General features: G+C 41.1%; 1 protein-coding gene across 7 annotated transcripts in view; it reads right to left on the reverse strand.

The window, feature by feature from the left end:
* The window catches only part of LOC139932014 (protein NLRC3-like), an 83,462-nt gene that overhangs the window by 18,536 nt on the left and 48,374 nt on the right, over positions 1-16,552 (reverse strand). For 2 of the 7 annotated variants that reach the window (XM_078291343.1, XM_078291341.1), the window contains exons 6-8: positions 14,418-14,591; positions 13,917-13,966; positions 6,532-9,707 (exon numbers count right to left, since the gene is read on the reverse strand). The exons of 1 other annotated variant lie outside the window; for it this stretch is intronic. In XM_078291343.1, coding sequence (XP_078147469.1) covers positions 9,136-9,707; positions 13,917-13,966; positions 14,418-14,591 — 796 coding nt within the window. In that variant the 3' untranslated portion in view covers positions 6,532-9,135. Of the gene's footprint in view, positions 1-227; positions 348-3,256; positions 3,407-3,498; positions 3,558-6,531; positions 9,708-13,916; positions 13,967-14,417; positions 14,592-16,552 lie in introns of those variants that run through there. 4 more of the 7 variants (XM_078291347.1, XM_078291346.1, XM_078291340.1 and 1 more) reach the window with 3 other exon arrangements.

The following is a 16,552-nucleotide window of genomic DNA, read 5'->3' on the forward strand; positions in this document are numbered from 1 at the left end:
TTTCTAGCTTACGAATTCCTAATGAAGATCCAATTTGGTGAGAACAGTTGTATTGTAAAGCAGTGAGCAGTTATTTTTCATGTGTCTTTCCTTGATATCCTCATTACTAGTTTTGCTTCATGAATACAATCCTCTCATAGCGATTCTAACTGACAGCAGTATTTTTCCTTCTTTCTGATTTAATCAGGTTTCATCAGGTAGGCTTCCAGTATAACCAGTTCACTTACTTTGTGTCTGAAGGTCCAGGTTCATTACTGAAGGCTAGAGGAATATCTTTGGACCGGTCACTCTTCATAGACAGACAGCTGGGTACTGGAGACTCTGCTCTCTGCCTGTGGTACTGACCTCTGGAAACATAAATGTTTTATTCATATCATTAGTTCTAGTAAAGACAGACAACAATGCATGTGATGTTGCACACTGTCACTTTTTCTGTCCATCTGGATCCTGCATCTGGAGTTTTTGATAAGGAGAACAGCTGGTTCTGTTCTTATCCTAATCTGTATGTTCTGTACACATAGGCCTAGGGCATCACACATGGGGAAGCTAAAATTCCTTGGATTTTCATAGGACAAAATCAGGCAAACCACATAAACAGCTCGACTGGTACTATGGAATAAGAAAGGCCACATCTTGCATGAAATATAAAATTTGACTCAATGCATTAAGCACAAAATTACAATCAAATTTCCGATTAGGCCTACATTACAATTATCGCTGGTATGGCCAAATTGAGATGGTATGGCCAAATAATTCCATTCATTCTTCACAGGAAGCAATGCTCACCTCTGACATCAATTCAATTCGCCTTTACCAGTCAGAGATGTTTGTTTTGTTGAATCGTCAGATTCATCTCTTCTGTAGAATCGAATGGTGTAGACTAGAGCTCATTGATGTCAGTACTTCGAACAGCCAGCAGATGGCGACAAAGACCATGAGTTCCCCACACAGGCTTCTCTCTGACTGACTGCGATGGCGCTCATAGCTGATAGACGATTTTAGCCCTTCCCATAATGCTTTGCTTTACCAGTTGTTCCGGTCAATACACTGCCAGCTGACTGCCATTCAGAGTTGTACTGAAGAGAGTAATACTGTTGCTGTAACTTAATAAAGTGACTATAAACAAATAAATCAGCATTAATGTTACTTTCATCTGCCATTTCCAACTCGTCAGTGGAACACCAAGTACTGTTAATGAAGAAGATCAACCAGGACACACTTATTTCAGATTACTTGGTCACAGTTAGCTAGATAGCTAGCCAACGTTAGTTAGCTACATTGTAATACAATTCATACTGTGGCCGTAACAACGGATTAACATTATTGATTCTGACTTGATCCAAAATTATTAACCGATTAATACATCGGTAATCATGGCAGAGGTAAACATACGATATGTTTAATTCTTTCGGATTTTAAATGCATGTAGTGCAATCCGATAATCGTTGTTAAAATCCGAAAATCCGAAAGAATTGAACATAACAACTTTGGGTCAAATCAGAATAAATAACGTTATGTAAAATAATCCATAATCCGAGGTTGTACGGCCGCAGCATATTACAATGTCACTAACTAACGTTGGCTAGCTACCTAGCTAACCTAGCTAACTGTGGCCAAGTAATCTGAAATAAGATCATCCCGGCTGATCATCTTCATTAACGGTACTCGCTATTCCACTGACGAGTTGGAAATGACCGAACATTAAAGTAACATTAACGCTGATTTAGCTGTATATAGTCACTTTATTAAGTTACAGCAGCAGTATTCACTCTCTTCAGTACGACCGAACGGCAGTCGGCTGGCAGTGTATTGACCGGAACAACTGGTAAAGCAAAGCATTATGGGAAGGGCTAAAATCCAGTATAGGTAAATGCGAGCCAGAGGCCTGTCTCACGGAACGAGTCCAACAAAGTCAGGCTATCATTGAGTTAGCCGGCTTCACTAAACCTAACACTGGCGATCCAGATAACCGGTCTCACTGAGCTGGTTATCAACTGGCTCCGTAAACCCAGGATTTACCTATCCAGCTATGAGCGTGTTCACATGAAAGAGGGGCGGGATTTGTAACAAATACCAACTAACCTTTAAGGAGCGTGTGGCTTCTGTTGCTCGGTCATGCTGATTTGCCCTGTACAACATCAGGAAGATCAGACCCTACCTGTCTGAACATGCAGCACAACTCCTAGTACAGGCTCCTGTAATATCACGCCTTGACTACTGCAACTCCTTACTGGCAGGGCTCCCGGCATGTACGCTCAAACCTCTGCAGATGATCCAGAACGAGTTACCAAACTCCATTCGATCTGCAGAGTCTCTCTCAATCTTTAAGAAAAGGCTAAACACCCAGCTCTTCAGTGAACACCTTCTCACCTGATGGACTGTAACCAAAAAAAAAAAAAAAAACTCTTTATCTGCCTCTCTGCCTCGTGGCTCCTCTGTCCTGTCGGACCAGAACTTAGCTTTATGGCTCTTACTCTCGTTGTTCTCTCCTGACTAGATCCCTGCTTGTGTTGTATTAAAATCTCATGTGTACGTCGCTTTGGATAAAAGCGTCTGCCAAATGGGAAATTGTAAATTGTAATTGAAAATTGTAAATAGCCAATTGCATGCAACATGGACAGATCCAGATCAGACGATTTATGATAAGATAAAATGAAAGCATTGATCCCCGTGGGGAAATCAGGTTGTTGCAGTGGGAAAAGTACAATATGATTTAGCAGAGAAAACGATATAGAATATAGGCCTAAGCATTAATGATAACTATGATGAACCCAGTATGCAGGACTTCATGGATAAATGTATACTAACACTGTATGAAAAATATAAACGCTAACAATTATGGGATGACAGAAGGAAGCATTGTTTTCAGTAACCAATAAGCTGTATTATGCTTTTATATTTGGTTTCATAGAGACAAATACCCATTTGCTCCACTGTGGCTTATATTTTATTTTATTTTTCTTTCCTGTATCCTGATATTATTTTTCGCTTCATTGATCCACATTCCCTACAGAGATCATTTAAATTTCATGTCTCTTATTTTATTCTTATCATATTCTTATGTGAATAAAATAATAGTCTATTTCTGGCTAACATAATCTGGATGAAGATCCCCTTTGGTTGTTTTGTAGAGCACTGAGCAGTTAGTTTTCTCTTTCTAGTGACTTCCCTTGATATCCTCACTACTAGCTTCATTGGATAAATATCATTTAATAATATTCCATCAGGTAGACTTCCAGTATAACAGTCCTCTTACTTTGTGTCTGAAGGTCCAGGTTCATTACTGAAGTCTGGAGGTCTGTCTTTAGACCGGTCACTCTTCATAGACAGACAGCTGGGTACTGGAGACTCTGCTCTGCCCTCCTCTTCCTCCTCACAAACACTCATCTTCTGGACTTCAGTCAGTCTGAGAGGTAAATCATTAATACTGGAGACACACACATACACACACAGCCAAAATGCCTGTAGATTAATTTCAGTCTATCTTATAACACTCACCCTGCCTCAGCCGTCTGTTTCCCTCCTCCTGCTCTGCTCTGTCTCAAAATGGAGTCTGAACCGACTGCTTCTCACTTTAAGTTTCACTGTTCCCTCCCTGTCCTCATGGACCCGGATCACCTCCCTCTTTATTTCCTGGAAATTACTTCTGTTTTGGCTGAAGACACATCTGTGCACATCTGTGTGTCTCTCTGCGTGTGTGTGTGGGGTGTGTGTGTGTGTGTACAGATCAGCTTTTTGTTGAGACTTGTTTATGAGAAACACTCTTGTATTTATTAGCTCTGACTGAAAAGAGGTTTTGTGCAAAATGCTGATACTTGCTTCCAAGTCACACACAAACATAAAAAGAGATATTGGGGTAGTACACTACAAAAAAACAAAAAAAAGTTGAATTAAACAGTAAATAAACAAAAAGAAAATTCATAAGTTTAACACTGAAATATGACTCGTGGAAATGCAGACACATAACACGCTCTGCCCAGTGAAAACATCTGCACTCCGAGTGAAGACAGTTAATGTGTATATACATAAACACACATACCATCCGTATACACACATGTACACATGAGCATATCTATTCACACATGCATACACACACATACATAGCTACACATGTAGTGATATGTGTACATATACATACACCTACACACATGCACAAACCCATGTAAACACCAGAGTGCAGACATATATCTAGATACATATGATGCATTTAATTATAGGCAACCGAATATTACATAAATGCACACATGCATGAATACATACACAAAGTTATATCTATATACCTACACATACAATTTAATAGAAAAATGTTTTGAATATTGAATCATAGAATATGTTCCAGTTATCCAGACCCACCAATGCCAGGGGGCAGAGATTAGGACCCAAATGCAGACAGTCGAGGCAGAGAGCTTTTCTGAAGCAAGAAGCTTTAATGAAGAACTGAGGCAAAGTACAAAACAGGAAAACCAAAAGGCAAAACTCAACCTGGCCGACAGGCAAAGGGAAACAAGAGTCCAAACCTGGCAGGAACAGTCTTAGAAGACTTCAACAGGAAGCAACACAGATGCCAGACTGTGACAACCAAGGGAAATCCTTTGGGTGGGAAATCTCAACACAATGTTGTATTAGTTACATTTATAGCAAAACCAAGTTCAATATATATCTAAGCACATCCCACTTACATGTAAGCATGGTATCAGATACAGGCAAGTTTAACACCAAGACCGATTCACCTTAAGAGCAATAGATGAAAAAAGAGAGAAAGGGTTTGTGTTATAAACATGAAAAGAATAATATACACAAAACAAAAAGTTCAGTTGACAACGCAGGTAGTAGTCGGTCATTCACTGCTGATAGAGGCAGAAAGGAGACGACTCCCTTACAAACTCATCTAGGGTTCCAGCAGTAAGTCAAGTTTATTTATATACAGTAGGCCTTTATCACAAGCCTGTCTCAAAGGGCTTTACATACCACATCATATACATGTCATATACCATACTACATCACTATATACTGTGTACCATACAACATCATATACATCATACATCAACACTCACATTAACACCTATGGATAATTAAGAGTTTTCAGTCCACCTGACCTACATGTCTTTGGAAACTGACGCAGAACACGGGAAGAACATGTGAACTCCACACAGAAAGAACCAGGACCGAGACTCAAACCCTGGACCTTCTTGCTGTGAAGCCACACTGCTAACCACTGAGCCACTGTGTCACATCAGTACATGGAATAATCTCTCCAAGGAAAAGAGGAAAGGAGGCGATTAATGGGCATGTCCACAGCAAGTAATAATGTGTGCATGAGTGTATTAATTATATTGTGTTTAATTTGATATAGTAATAGTAATAGTAATAATTTTCATGTTAATGTCCTTTTTGTCCTCCTCTACTTCTTCTCCTCTTCCTCTCCTCTACCTCTATTAGTCCTACTTTCATTACGACTACTACTACTACTATTATTACTCCTTCAACAAATGCTGGTACTACGACTACTACTTCTATCACTATCAATAATGAGCTGAAATGGTTCCTCTCTGCTCATCAGCGATGTTTTTGTCTCCATCTAGTGGTGGAAACAGGGAACAACACACTGATTCTAACCTGTAAATGGCTCAGTGTAAGCTGTGTGTGTGTGTGTGTACATTTTATATTTCATTAGTTTTTCATTTAATCCTTTTTCTCCCTGCTCTCTTGTTCCTCTTTTCTCTTCTGCTACCTTTACAACTCCTACTAATGCAACTACCAGCCTATTACTGCTACTCTTACTACTAGCCTACTACTACTAAACTACTACTGGTATTTCTATTACTACCTTTACTACTACTACTACTACTTATTCTGCTACTTCTACAAATATGGGCTGAAATGGTTCTTCTATGCTCATCAGTGATGTTTTTGTCTCCATCTAGTGGTGGAAACAGGGAACTACACACTGTCTCTATCCTAAATGTTTCTGTCCATAGTTTGTTAGAAAATGGCGGCGACGCTGTGGGCTGACGTCATCATTCAAACCAGTCAAACTTCACAAGGGCGGAGCCTGGCACTGGCGATCGCTTGTTTACTGCGGAGGGACAGGGATTGTCACGTGACCAAGCGGCCGGTCGCGGTACTGCAGCTCTGCCCAAATAATTTTTTCATTTAATTTCCAATGGTAGAGACCCCCTCTCCCCTAAGGTACTGTCATGTCCCTTGATGATCTTGCTAAGAGCGTTAAGCCCTCTGCCAAAAATATGGGAATCATTTTTGATCCTGGCCTAAATTTTGAAAATTAAATCCAGGGAGTTCGCTCATGCTTCTATCAGCTGTGAAACATCTCAAACATATCGTCTTTCTTTGTCATTCAACGACCTTGAGAGAGTTATTCATGCCTTTATCTCCTCCCGCCGGGACTCCTTTGTAATCTACCCTGTGGAGTGTTTGTGAAGCACTTTGTAACTCTGTTTTTGAAAAGTGCTATAGAAATAAAGTTTATTATTATTATTATTATATAAAAAAAACGCTAAAACCCCGCTGCAATATATGGCTCTGGGTCAGTCTAACCCCGGTGATGTATGGCTCTGGTGTTGATGAGGACGTGTTGCATTTTATTTATGTTGTATGATTCCAAATCATACAACACTTCTAAAAACATATACACACCTTGACTGCAGTCTGTCGCCTTTCACTGCTTACTGGATACTGTGTGTGTGTGTGTGTGTGTGTGTGTGTGTGGACATGCTTGTGATTGTGGTGAACTTTTAAAATGTTTAAAACCTGTTCAAAATCTGTAACACATTCAAAGGGTCATCAAGTAATCTGTGACCACTATCACCCCCTAGTGGCGACCAGTAGGAATTGCAACAACATTGCTAGAACTGATCTCCTCCTACAGTCTGTGGTTCACCAAGCAGAAATCCTTTTGGGACAGATTTGTGCCAAAAAGAGTTAAAACCCACATCTTTTAGGCGTATAAAGCTAGACATACATAATTACACAAATACATAGAAATATACAGACATTAAATGGGTTTGTGTTTATTATTATGGTTTATTTATGGTTTATATGTTGTGTTGGATATAGGCCAGTATACTGCCCTTTCAGTGATGCAAAGCTAAACAGATACTGTAGCTAACAATATGATTTTCTCCAATAAACAACAAGGCTTGACTTTTCTTGAGGACATTAACTGAAGAAGCATACTGTGAAACTGATAAACAAGAAAGAAGAAAAATCTATTTCTAACATCTATTTACACAAAATGTGGGTCACATACAATAAATGAATTAAAGTTACTATGTGCAATATTTTGGTATTTCTATAACCAGCACCACTCGCAGCCAGTCTGTAGCTATACCAGCCTGTTTTCTCTTTGGTTACAAAGTCTGGACCGTCACTTAGCTCCACCCATCTCTACAACGCTCCACCATAGTTTGTAAAAAGCGTTCAGGGGGTTCAGGCACACATTTCTCACTCTAGTACAAAACGCTCTGCTGAAACTGAGATTCAGTTAGTTACTAAACTGAAGAAGCCTTGTTCTCTGTCTAAAATGTTCTCAGACGAAGACAGAGGGAAAACTAGTATCAACAACTTTTACTAAATGGAGACATGGAGAGAAGCTGAAGGACTCAAGCCGGATTCCCATTTGGTTTTCGTCCTTTTGAACACATCAGTAAACTAGAACCTTTTCCACTCAAGATATCTAGTGTTGTTTGGTCATATTATTGTTATCATGTATTTGACATTATTACATGTAATGCTACATTTCATGCATTTCAGCTCTTGGTTTGTTGAGATGAGCAGTACTCCCCTAGCCGAAAAAACATATTACACATAGCAACATAAAAATTATACACTGTAACTTGTGTGCATATTTAAATTGGCTTTATCATCTCATGTATGTTAAATATCAAAAAATGTCATTATACATGGTATATATCTGTTCTGTTGCTGATCACTATAACACATAGGTGAAGATGTGAGTGTCAGTGCTTCTCACTGGAAATACCAACTCTGCTCAGGCATTTTTGTTTTCCTGAGTCTGGATTTCAGGATTTGTTATGTCAAAATTGCATCATGAATCCTATCGCTCTGTTGGCCTCTCCCGCTTCTCAGTGATGGGGCTGTTTGTGTTACAGGCGTCACGTAGCATATTAGCCCATAAAAATGATGGGACATTAGGTAGCTCAAGTGCTTTTCGTTTGAATTAGCCAAAAAGGAGGGCAGTACACCCAGATCTACTAACATAGGGGCAATTTGTGTGGGTGCAACCGATCCTGCAAGGTATTTATTAAGTGAACACAGGTGCAATTCATCTAAATAATTAATTAGAATTAACCAAGCAGCCAAAACCAATGGTGAATTTTTAAAGTGAATGTCGATTTAACGTCGATTTTCAAAATAATTAACGGGATATAACGGATATAAAACAGGGTTGTTTTCCTAGTGATTGACAGGTCGCCTATCCAGTGATCAACAGGTCGCTGATTACGGGCCAATAGCAGGCGGAGCTTCGGCTCTGTGGACGAACCTCAGGCTCGCTTTGGCTGCGCTGGCAATCTTTTGGCTTCAGAACGGCCCTTGAGAAACCTCTGGGTGACGTCACACTCACTACGTCCTTTTTTTTTTACAGTCTATGGGATTAACCCACAAATACAAGGCCCTCTGTAAGGTTTAAGTAGGCTAACCATAGCTAGGTAGGTTTTACTGAAGTAAGTTAATATTTGCATTATGAGCAAACGGTGTCCATTTTCATGTTTCATGGTGCATGCAAAATAAACTTGCCTCCTACTGCAGCAGGTGCCAGTCAGGTCTGGGCCTGACAAATGTTGTGTCTGAGTCAAAACATCTGAAAGTCAAATCCCATAAAGGTTTAATGCATAAGAGCATAACTCATAACTCATAACTTGCTGTTTTGCTTTGTAATGAATTGTTGATGTGGTCCAGCTTATGAATTTAAATGTCTGGGACAGATTGATGGACGATGAAAAAAACTGTTAATCAAGAATGGAGGAGGAGCTTAAATGACACCATTCGACAACAAATAGATTTGCATACAAAAACAAGTACAAGAATGTTAAATTTTTGGAACCCCATCCAACTGATTACCAACCAAGCCACCGCTTAAGATGTTCCAAAATACTTTCAAGCCAGTGCCTCTTTTTGAGAAATTGGAACCAGAACCAGACCAGAACCAGGAGAAGAACACCCGATCCCAAACCCAACCCCAACCCCAAACCCAGGGTAGAGGGGCTCAGTGAATGTGGACCAGAAGGTGTGGAGAAGTCTCAGTTTGTCAGAAGAGACTTTGTAGAAGGACAGAGTCCCAGCAGACCAGTCCAGATACACTGCTACTCTGTTAGATCCAGAGGGACGGACAGGGATGATGATGGACTTCCCATTGTGTCCTGCAACGTAGCTGTAATCAGAGCACTCCAGGGTCCAGGACTGGTCATTGGATCCAAGCAGAGAGTCACCACCACTTCTTCTGATTTCTCTGAAAGCCACTGCTACAGAAACCCTTCCACTCCACTCTACCTCCCAGTAACATCGCCCAGTCAGACCCTCTCTACACAGAACCTGAAGCTGCTGGTTAAACCTCTCTGGGTGATCCGGATCTGACTGCTCCTCTCTCACCACCGTCACCTTTCTATCGTCCTCAGACAGATCAAGGTTTCTGTTTGCTGTGTTTGGATCCAGTGTGAGATGGCAGGCATCTGATGGGGAGAAGAAGACACACAACAGACATCAGAAATCACCATTAAGATTCACTTCATCACCTCTCATCACCTCTCATCCAGTATAAAGGCTACTTCTCGATCCTCCTTACCTCAGCCACTACCCACCTGTGATTGTGTGATTGTTTCCAGGGAAGAAGCGTACTTTTGCCAGTGCATGGTATCACAACAGACCCTGGCTTGAGTATTCAGTGAAAGCTGATGCAGCCTTTTGTTTCACTTGTATAAGATTTAAGCCAGTTACCACAATTTATGAGATTCAACTTTTACTGTCAAAGGTGTTTGTGACTGGAAGCACCGGTCTGGAAATAAGTATGTTTATGCACACAGGTCAGCTGGCTCGGAACCATTATTACATGGGATCTATTGTTGATATGATAGCATTTTTGGCTGTTAATCAACTCCCTCTCTGAGGTGACCATGATTCATTCCAAAGCATGGCAGAACCAGGCGGTGGGCTGTTCCTATCATTGTTTGAGTATACACTGCAAAAACATCCAGAGTTGGCCAAAATAATAGAAACCATTCCCCACACAACCTACACATCGCACGACATCCAGAATGAAATAATGTAACTAATAAGCACCTTAGTGACAGGGCATATCGTCGAAGAAATCAGGATCCGTCTTGTGAGGAGCTCATTATACATCCTTCTACACCAGCTAGCTGCAGCAATAATCACACTGGTATCCCGCCACTGCCTTTCTACCTAATTATCGTCTATCGCCATCCTGGGCCCTATTCGTCTTATTTAGAAGAATTTTCCATTTTCCTCTCCGACCTTGTAACTCGTATGGACAACAACTTAATTATTGATGATTTCAATATTTATCTAAATAATACAACTAATCCACTCAGTAAGTCTTTCTCGTCACTTATGGACACGTTTGGCTTTACTCAATTGGTCCACAAATAACCCATTCAAATGGTAATACTCTTGATTAGGTCCTCGGTTGTGGTATTTAACCTGCAATAAGCGATTTCAGACCCTGTAACCAATCCTGAAACTAACGTGTGCTATGTGGAGACTTCCGTGAGACGTAATGATAAACAAACAGCCACACAGCAGCCAGCTGTGTTGTTGTTTTCACCTCTTTTCTAAAGCTTGTTGTCATGTTCGGACTGACCAGTAGCTTTTAATTTTTTTTAAACTAGCTTGTCTCCTCCCTCGCTGTTTGAAAGCAGCGCTCTCCCCCTCCCATCCCTGAAAAAAATTCTCATAATGGCGGAATCGATGAAGCGAGCAAATCAACTAGTAAACTTGCTACCTACCTCTTCACTTGTCATTGTGGGACATATAACCTTCAGCAGGAGAAAAATCTAACAAAGCAAGAATGGTAACCAACAACATTTCTTTAAAGAGTAACTAAACCCCAAACCCCAATCTTTGGTGAAGCCTGACATCTAATGGTGAAAAGTAGGGTACTGAACTGGCCTTCTGCTATTGGCTGGTCTTTGTTCCAGGTGATGTCACCACCTGTTGTACTCTGTGGAAGGTGACATCACCTGGCACAAACACCAGCCAATAGCACATGGCCAGTGCAGTACCCTACTTTTCACCATTAGGTGTCAGGCTTCACCACAGCTTTAGGTGGGGTTTGGTTACTCTTTAAAGCTTTAACATTTCAGATTTGGTAGTTTAGGTGTCTACCTCATTAAATTCCAAATTGAACTGCCCCGTCAGCAAAAAAATATGGTTGATACCTACAACCATATAGATGCTCCCACAATCACAAAACTCAGATCTTTTGCCTAAAACTCTTGCCTCACTCCCAGAACAAATCAGCTCCCTCGATAATCTCACAGATGATTTTAACTCCATCCTATTTGATTCGCTGGACTCTGTCATGTCTCTAATCACAGGACCCGCCGTCTAAAGAAACGAACGCCTTGGTTTACCAACAATATACGTGCACAAAATCAGGCGTGTAGAAAGCTAGAACACAAATGGCGCTCATTCAAACTTGATGTCTATTGGCTAGCATGGAACAAGAGACTAATGAATTACAAATGTACACTCTCCGCGGCTAGGGCCTCCTATTTCTCAGATCGAATTAATACTAACAAAGAAAACCCTAAGTTCCTATTCGACTGTATTAGAGATGAGATTATCAAATCATTACTGAGGGTTCTGATCCCTCTCTTGATCGCACAAAGTGCTTCTCCTACTGAATCCCCGGAACAAACTTCTACAGAGAGAGGACACAGGCCAGTTGACTGGATTGGGTTTGGTGGCAAGTGCAACGGAGTGTATTCATAAACTGCGATGTGAGGAAAAGGTGTGGAGCGCTGCCAATGGTGCTCACGCATTGCTAACACCCACCACACCCCAAAAACAGAGACACACAGCAAACAGGGACATGGAACAGTTTGTGGTTGAGGAGACCTTTGGAAACAGGGACCAAGGAGAGGCAGAACTATGGAGGCTGTACTACGGCAATGTTGATTCGGTACTTGGAGAAATGGACAAGTGCAACACGCCTTAGTTACATTCCTCGTTACTAAGGCTATAAAGCACATCATGGAGCTGTCACAGTTGCCTATCATTGAAGCAGAATATGCAGTTTATCCACACACAAATAGATAAAGAGACAGTGGAAGGACAGTGGACTATTAAACATATTCTCTCTACACAACTGTTCTAATGGTGAGTCATACTATGTATTTATTTTGCATTTGTGTTATAGCTTTTTTGAATTTCCTGCCCCAATCTATTAATTCTGTATTGTTATAACAGCAGTCTGGCTATGCCTTCCCATAATATATACTGCATTATTTAGGCCTATCATTATTACAATATGTGCCCCCCATGAGACACTGAGTGCCCTCCCATTAGATCTGTCATGACACTGATCCTGTATGGTTGGTTGTTGATCAGTTAGATCTACTTAGGCTTATTCTCTGTAAAGACCTTTGAGACATGTTTGTGATAAAGTGCTATATAAATAAACAAACTTGAACTTGAAATTATGAGAGTGGAAGCAGTCAGATTGCTGTGCATCATTTCATAGCTCAGCTTCAGATTTATTGTGCTTCTGGTGAACAATATTTTGGTGCTTCTTGAACCACCTAATAGACTGCTACAGTCCAAAGACATGGATCTCCTAACAGCTGTCCAACTGGTCAACACTGCCACAGAGTGTTTTGAGGGTCTCCGCACCGGCACAGAGTTCAGTGCGTTATGAGATCAGTGTGTTGATGCAACAGAGGACACACCTAACCCACAAAGCAAGAAGACAACAAAACCAACAAAAATCGACAAGATTATGTTGTTCAACATTTTACGGAATCGCAAACCAGGAAGAGTAGACAGCACAACAGAGACTGTTTTATAGCTGTATTGATGCAGTGTGTGGAGAAATGGCCCAGTGCCTTGAAGAATGCAACAGCACACTCATGGAATCACTTGCTTCACTCGATCAGGAGAATCAAACGTTTTTGTAAACAGAAAAAGTCAGACCCCTCTTGGAGTTGACCAAATCTAAGCTTGTAGATGCTGAGTATTCTGTTGCCCGACAGTATCTTCGCACACAAATGGAACAGTCCACGCCCCCAAAGGATAGGAAGTGGACTCTGAAAACAGTTCTCACCACCTTCCACAATACCCGGGAGGCAATTCCAAATGTCATGGTAGTGTTTAAGTCAGCTTTAACGTTTGGGGCCTCCACTGCCACATGTCAGAACTCATTTTCAGCATCAAAAAACGTCTTCACCGATCGCCGAAGGAACATGCTTCAACCACGCAAAATCCACCTGATTCAACTACATTTTGAAAAGGACCTAACTAAGAAATGCAGGGAGGAGTGGAAGAACCATTTCCTGAGGAGATTCTAGGAGATTCTATTCCTCAGGGAAACGCCATCTCTACCTTTATTAAGATCAACAAGGAGCGGCATGGAAGGTGAGTAGAGAGTCATGTTCACCACGTTCTCAAAACCCTAACCCTGCTGCTCAGTGCTGTAGGTCATGGTGTTGTAGCTCTATATCGTGCATATTTGTTTTCCTGTGGTCAACATGGTTGGACAAGTGTAAGGCCTAAGCAATGCTGTTGTTCGTGTTGTTGTTTATTTGATGGTTGCATAATTGTGTGCCTTTACATGTGTATGTGTGTGCATGCAAGAGTGAGAGAGAAAGAGATACAGTGAGCTATAAGCAATGCGCTTTTACTTTTACTTTCTCAATACTCACATCTTCTAAGGCTGTCAGCTTTCTTCCAGACTCGCCCTCCATTGTCCACCCTATAAGGATGAACACAACGACAGTCAACTCAAACACATCATCACAACACCCTTCGGGCTGATCAGATTGGGCTGACTGCTCTCTCTCTCTCTCTCTCTCTCTCTCTCTCTCTCTCTCTCTCTCTCTCTCTCTCTCTCTCTCTCTCTCTCCTCTCACACCTTCACTGAGAAGAGTAGCCATTGATAGGTTTTACCTGGAAATGCTATATCTTTGGTTTGATACTAACTGTTTACCTCCACCTCCACCACAGAAAATACATGTTGTAGTTTTTGGCTACATGGAAATTTTCTTTATAAGTGAAAGTATTACAAAAGCCTCATGTCTGGACCTTGCTGGATAAGCATTCCTTCGACTGAAGTTTAGACTAACTGTGTTTAGCACAATGCTGCCACTAACTGAGACCGACCAATGGACCTTGTCAACATGGACTGACTCCAACTCACTACTGACCTCAGAGTCTCCAGTCTACAGTGTGGACTCTCCTGAAGATCAGACAGCAGCTTCACTCCTGAATGCTTCAGATAGTTGTCACTCAGGTCCAGCTCTCTCAGATGGGAGGGGTTGGACTTCAGAGCTGAGGCCAGAGAAGCACAGCCTTCATTTGTGAGCTGACAGTCTGTAAGCCTGCAGAGAGAGGGGGATTTTAACAAACCACTAATGGTGTTCAAGTAGAGTTTCACACAAGGGTAAAGGAGATTGTCTACCTCAGAGTCTCCAGTCTACAGTGTCGACTCTCCAGTCCAGCAGACAGCAGCTTCACTCCTGAATCCTGCAGGTTGTAGTTGTATCTCAGGTCCAGCTCTCTCAGATGTGAGGGGTTGGACTTCAGAGCTGAGGCCAGAGAAGCACAGCATCTCTCTGACAAACTGCAGCAACGCAATCTGAATAAAGAATAAAGAATATAACTAAAATACGCTCAAATATGTAGCTCAACATTGCTAGGGTCTGGTCAATGGGCTTTACTGTTAAGCTAGTCAGTGTGGATCAGAATAGTGTTACCCTTATACAAAAGTCTGCAAATTTAGTGTCACTGCAATATTCATGTAATATTCATGTCAGCACAGAACTAAAATATATTGTTTGACCTAAGAGTCTCCAGTCTACAGTGTGGACTCTCCAGTCCAGCAGACAGCAGCTTCACTCCTGAATCCTGCAGCTTGTTGTTGTAGCTCAGGTCCAGCTCTCTCAGATGGGAGGGGTTGGACTTCAGAGCTGAGGCCAGAGAAGCACAGCAGCTCTCTGACAGTTCACAGCTATGAAGTCTGTTAGAGGATATATATCAAATCAGACAGGTTGTACTAAACATTTCTGCATTATTTTTTATTTACTATAACATCTTCTAGCCACCAGAAGAAATATAAGCCTTTTCACATTAAACATGTACAAGAGTAAAAGACAGTAATTTAATTGACCTCAGAGTCTCCAGTCTACAGTGTGGACTCTCCAGAAGATCAGACAGCAGCTTCACTCCTGAATCCTGCAGATAGATGTTTTCACCCAGGTCCAGCTCTCTCAGATGGGAGGAGTTGGACTTCAGAGCTGAGGCCAGAGAAGCACAGCTGCTCTCTGACAACCTGCAGTACCTCAATCTGAATAAAGAATAAAGCATGTAGCTATAGAAGACATTATTACTGGATAGAAAACCTTCTTGAAACCATGCAATCTTGCATAATCTAATCAGAGCTGTGGAAGTTTTAAATATAGAATTTTCTAAACTTCCATCACCTGAACTCAACATGGTGCCAGGTTCAAAAAGTATATATAACAAGGAAAAACCAGCGCTAGTTAATATTAATGACAACATGCTGCTGCTTGAATAAACAAGTAGAGACTGAGCAGAGAATTAGCAAGTGCTGTTTTTTCCTTGTTATATGTAGGTCCAACATCGCCAAACTTATCCTTTAAGCTAGTCAGTGTGGATCAGCATATTATCAGCCTTATATAGATGTCTTCAAATTTTGTGTCACTGCAATAGTCATGTAATATTCATATAATATGTCAGCACAGAACTAAAATATACTGTCTGACCTCAGAGTCTCCAGTCTACAGTGTGGACTCTCCAGTCCAGCAGACAGCAGCTTCACTCCTGAATCCTGCAGCTCGTTGTCACTCAGGTCCAGCTCTCTTAGATGGGAGGGGTTGGACTTCAGAGCTGAGACCAGGACTTTATAGTGGGTCTTCAATAGTCCACAGCCAGAAAATCTGTGATTACAGATTTAATGTGAAATGAGTGATTATCAAAGCAGAGGTGAGAAAGAATACCAATCACTAATTAATTGATTACATTTTTAATTAATTAATTGATTACATTTATATAGCGCTTTTCTAAGTACTCAATTCATTGAGCTCCAGTGATATTTGTCCATTTATCCAATTATTTTACGCATTCGCTTGCCGAAAGTCTCATACCTTATAGCGGGAGTAACTTTATAATGACTCTTGACAATTACTTTTTGAAAATACCCGACAATATGCCCAGAACCATGAAAAAATCGACCAAGACTGTTCACGAAAACGAGGAGCAGAGTGAGGATGCTAATGTCGTGGAAGCGGCTGAACATGGAGATGCTAGCAGTAGCAGTAGC

This window comes from Centroberyx gerrardi, chromosome 22, assembly GCF_048128805.1.
Source record: "Centroberyx gerrardi isolate f3 chromosome 22, fCenGer3.hap1.cur.20231027, whole genome shotgun sequence".
In the NCBI taxonomy this organism is placed as follows: Eukaryota; Metazoa; Chordata; class Actinopteri; order Beryciformes; family Berycidae; genus Centroberyx; species Centroberyx gerrardi.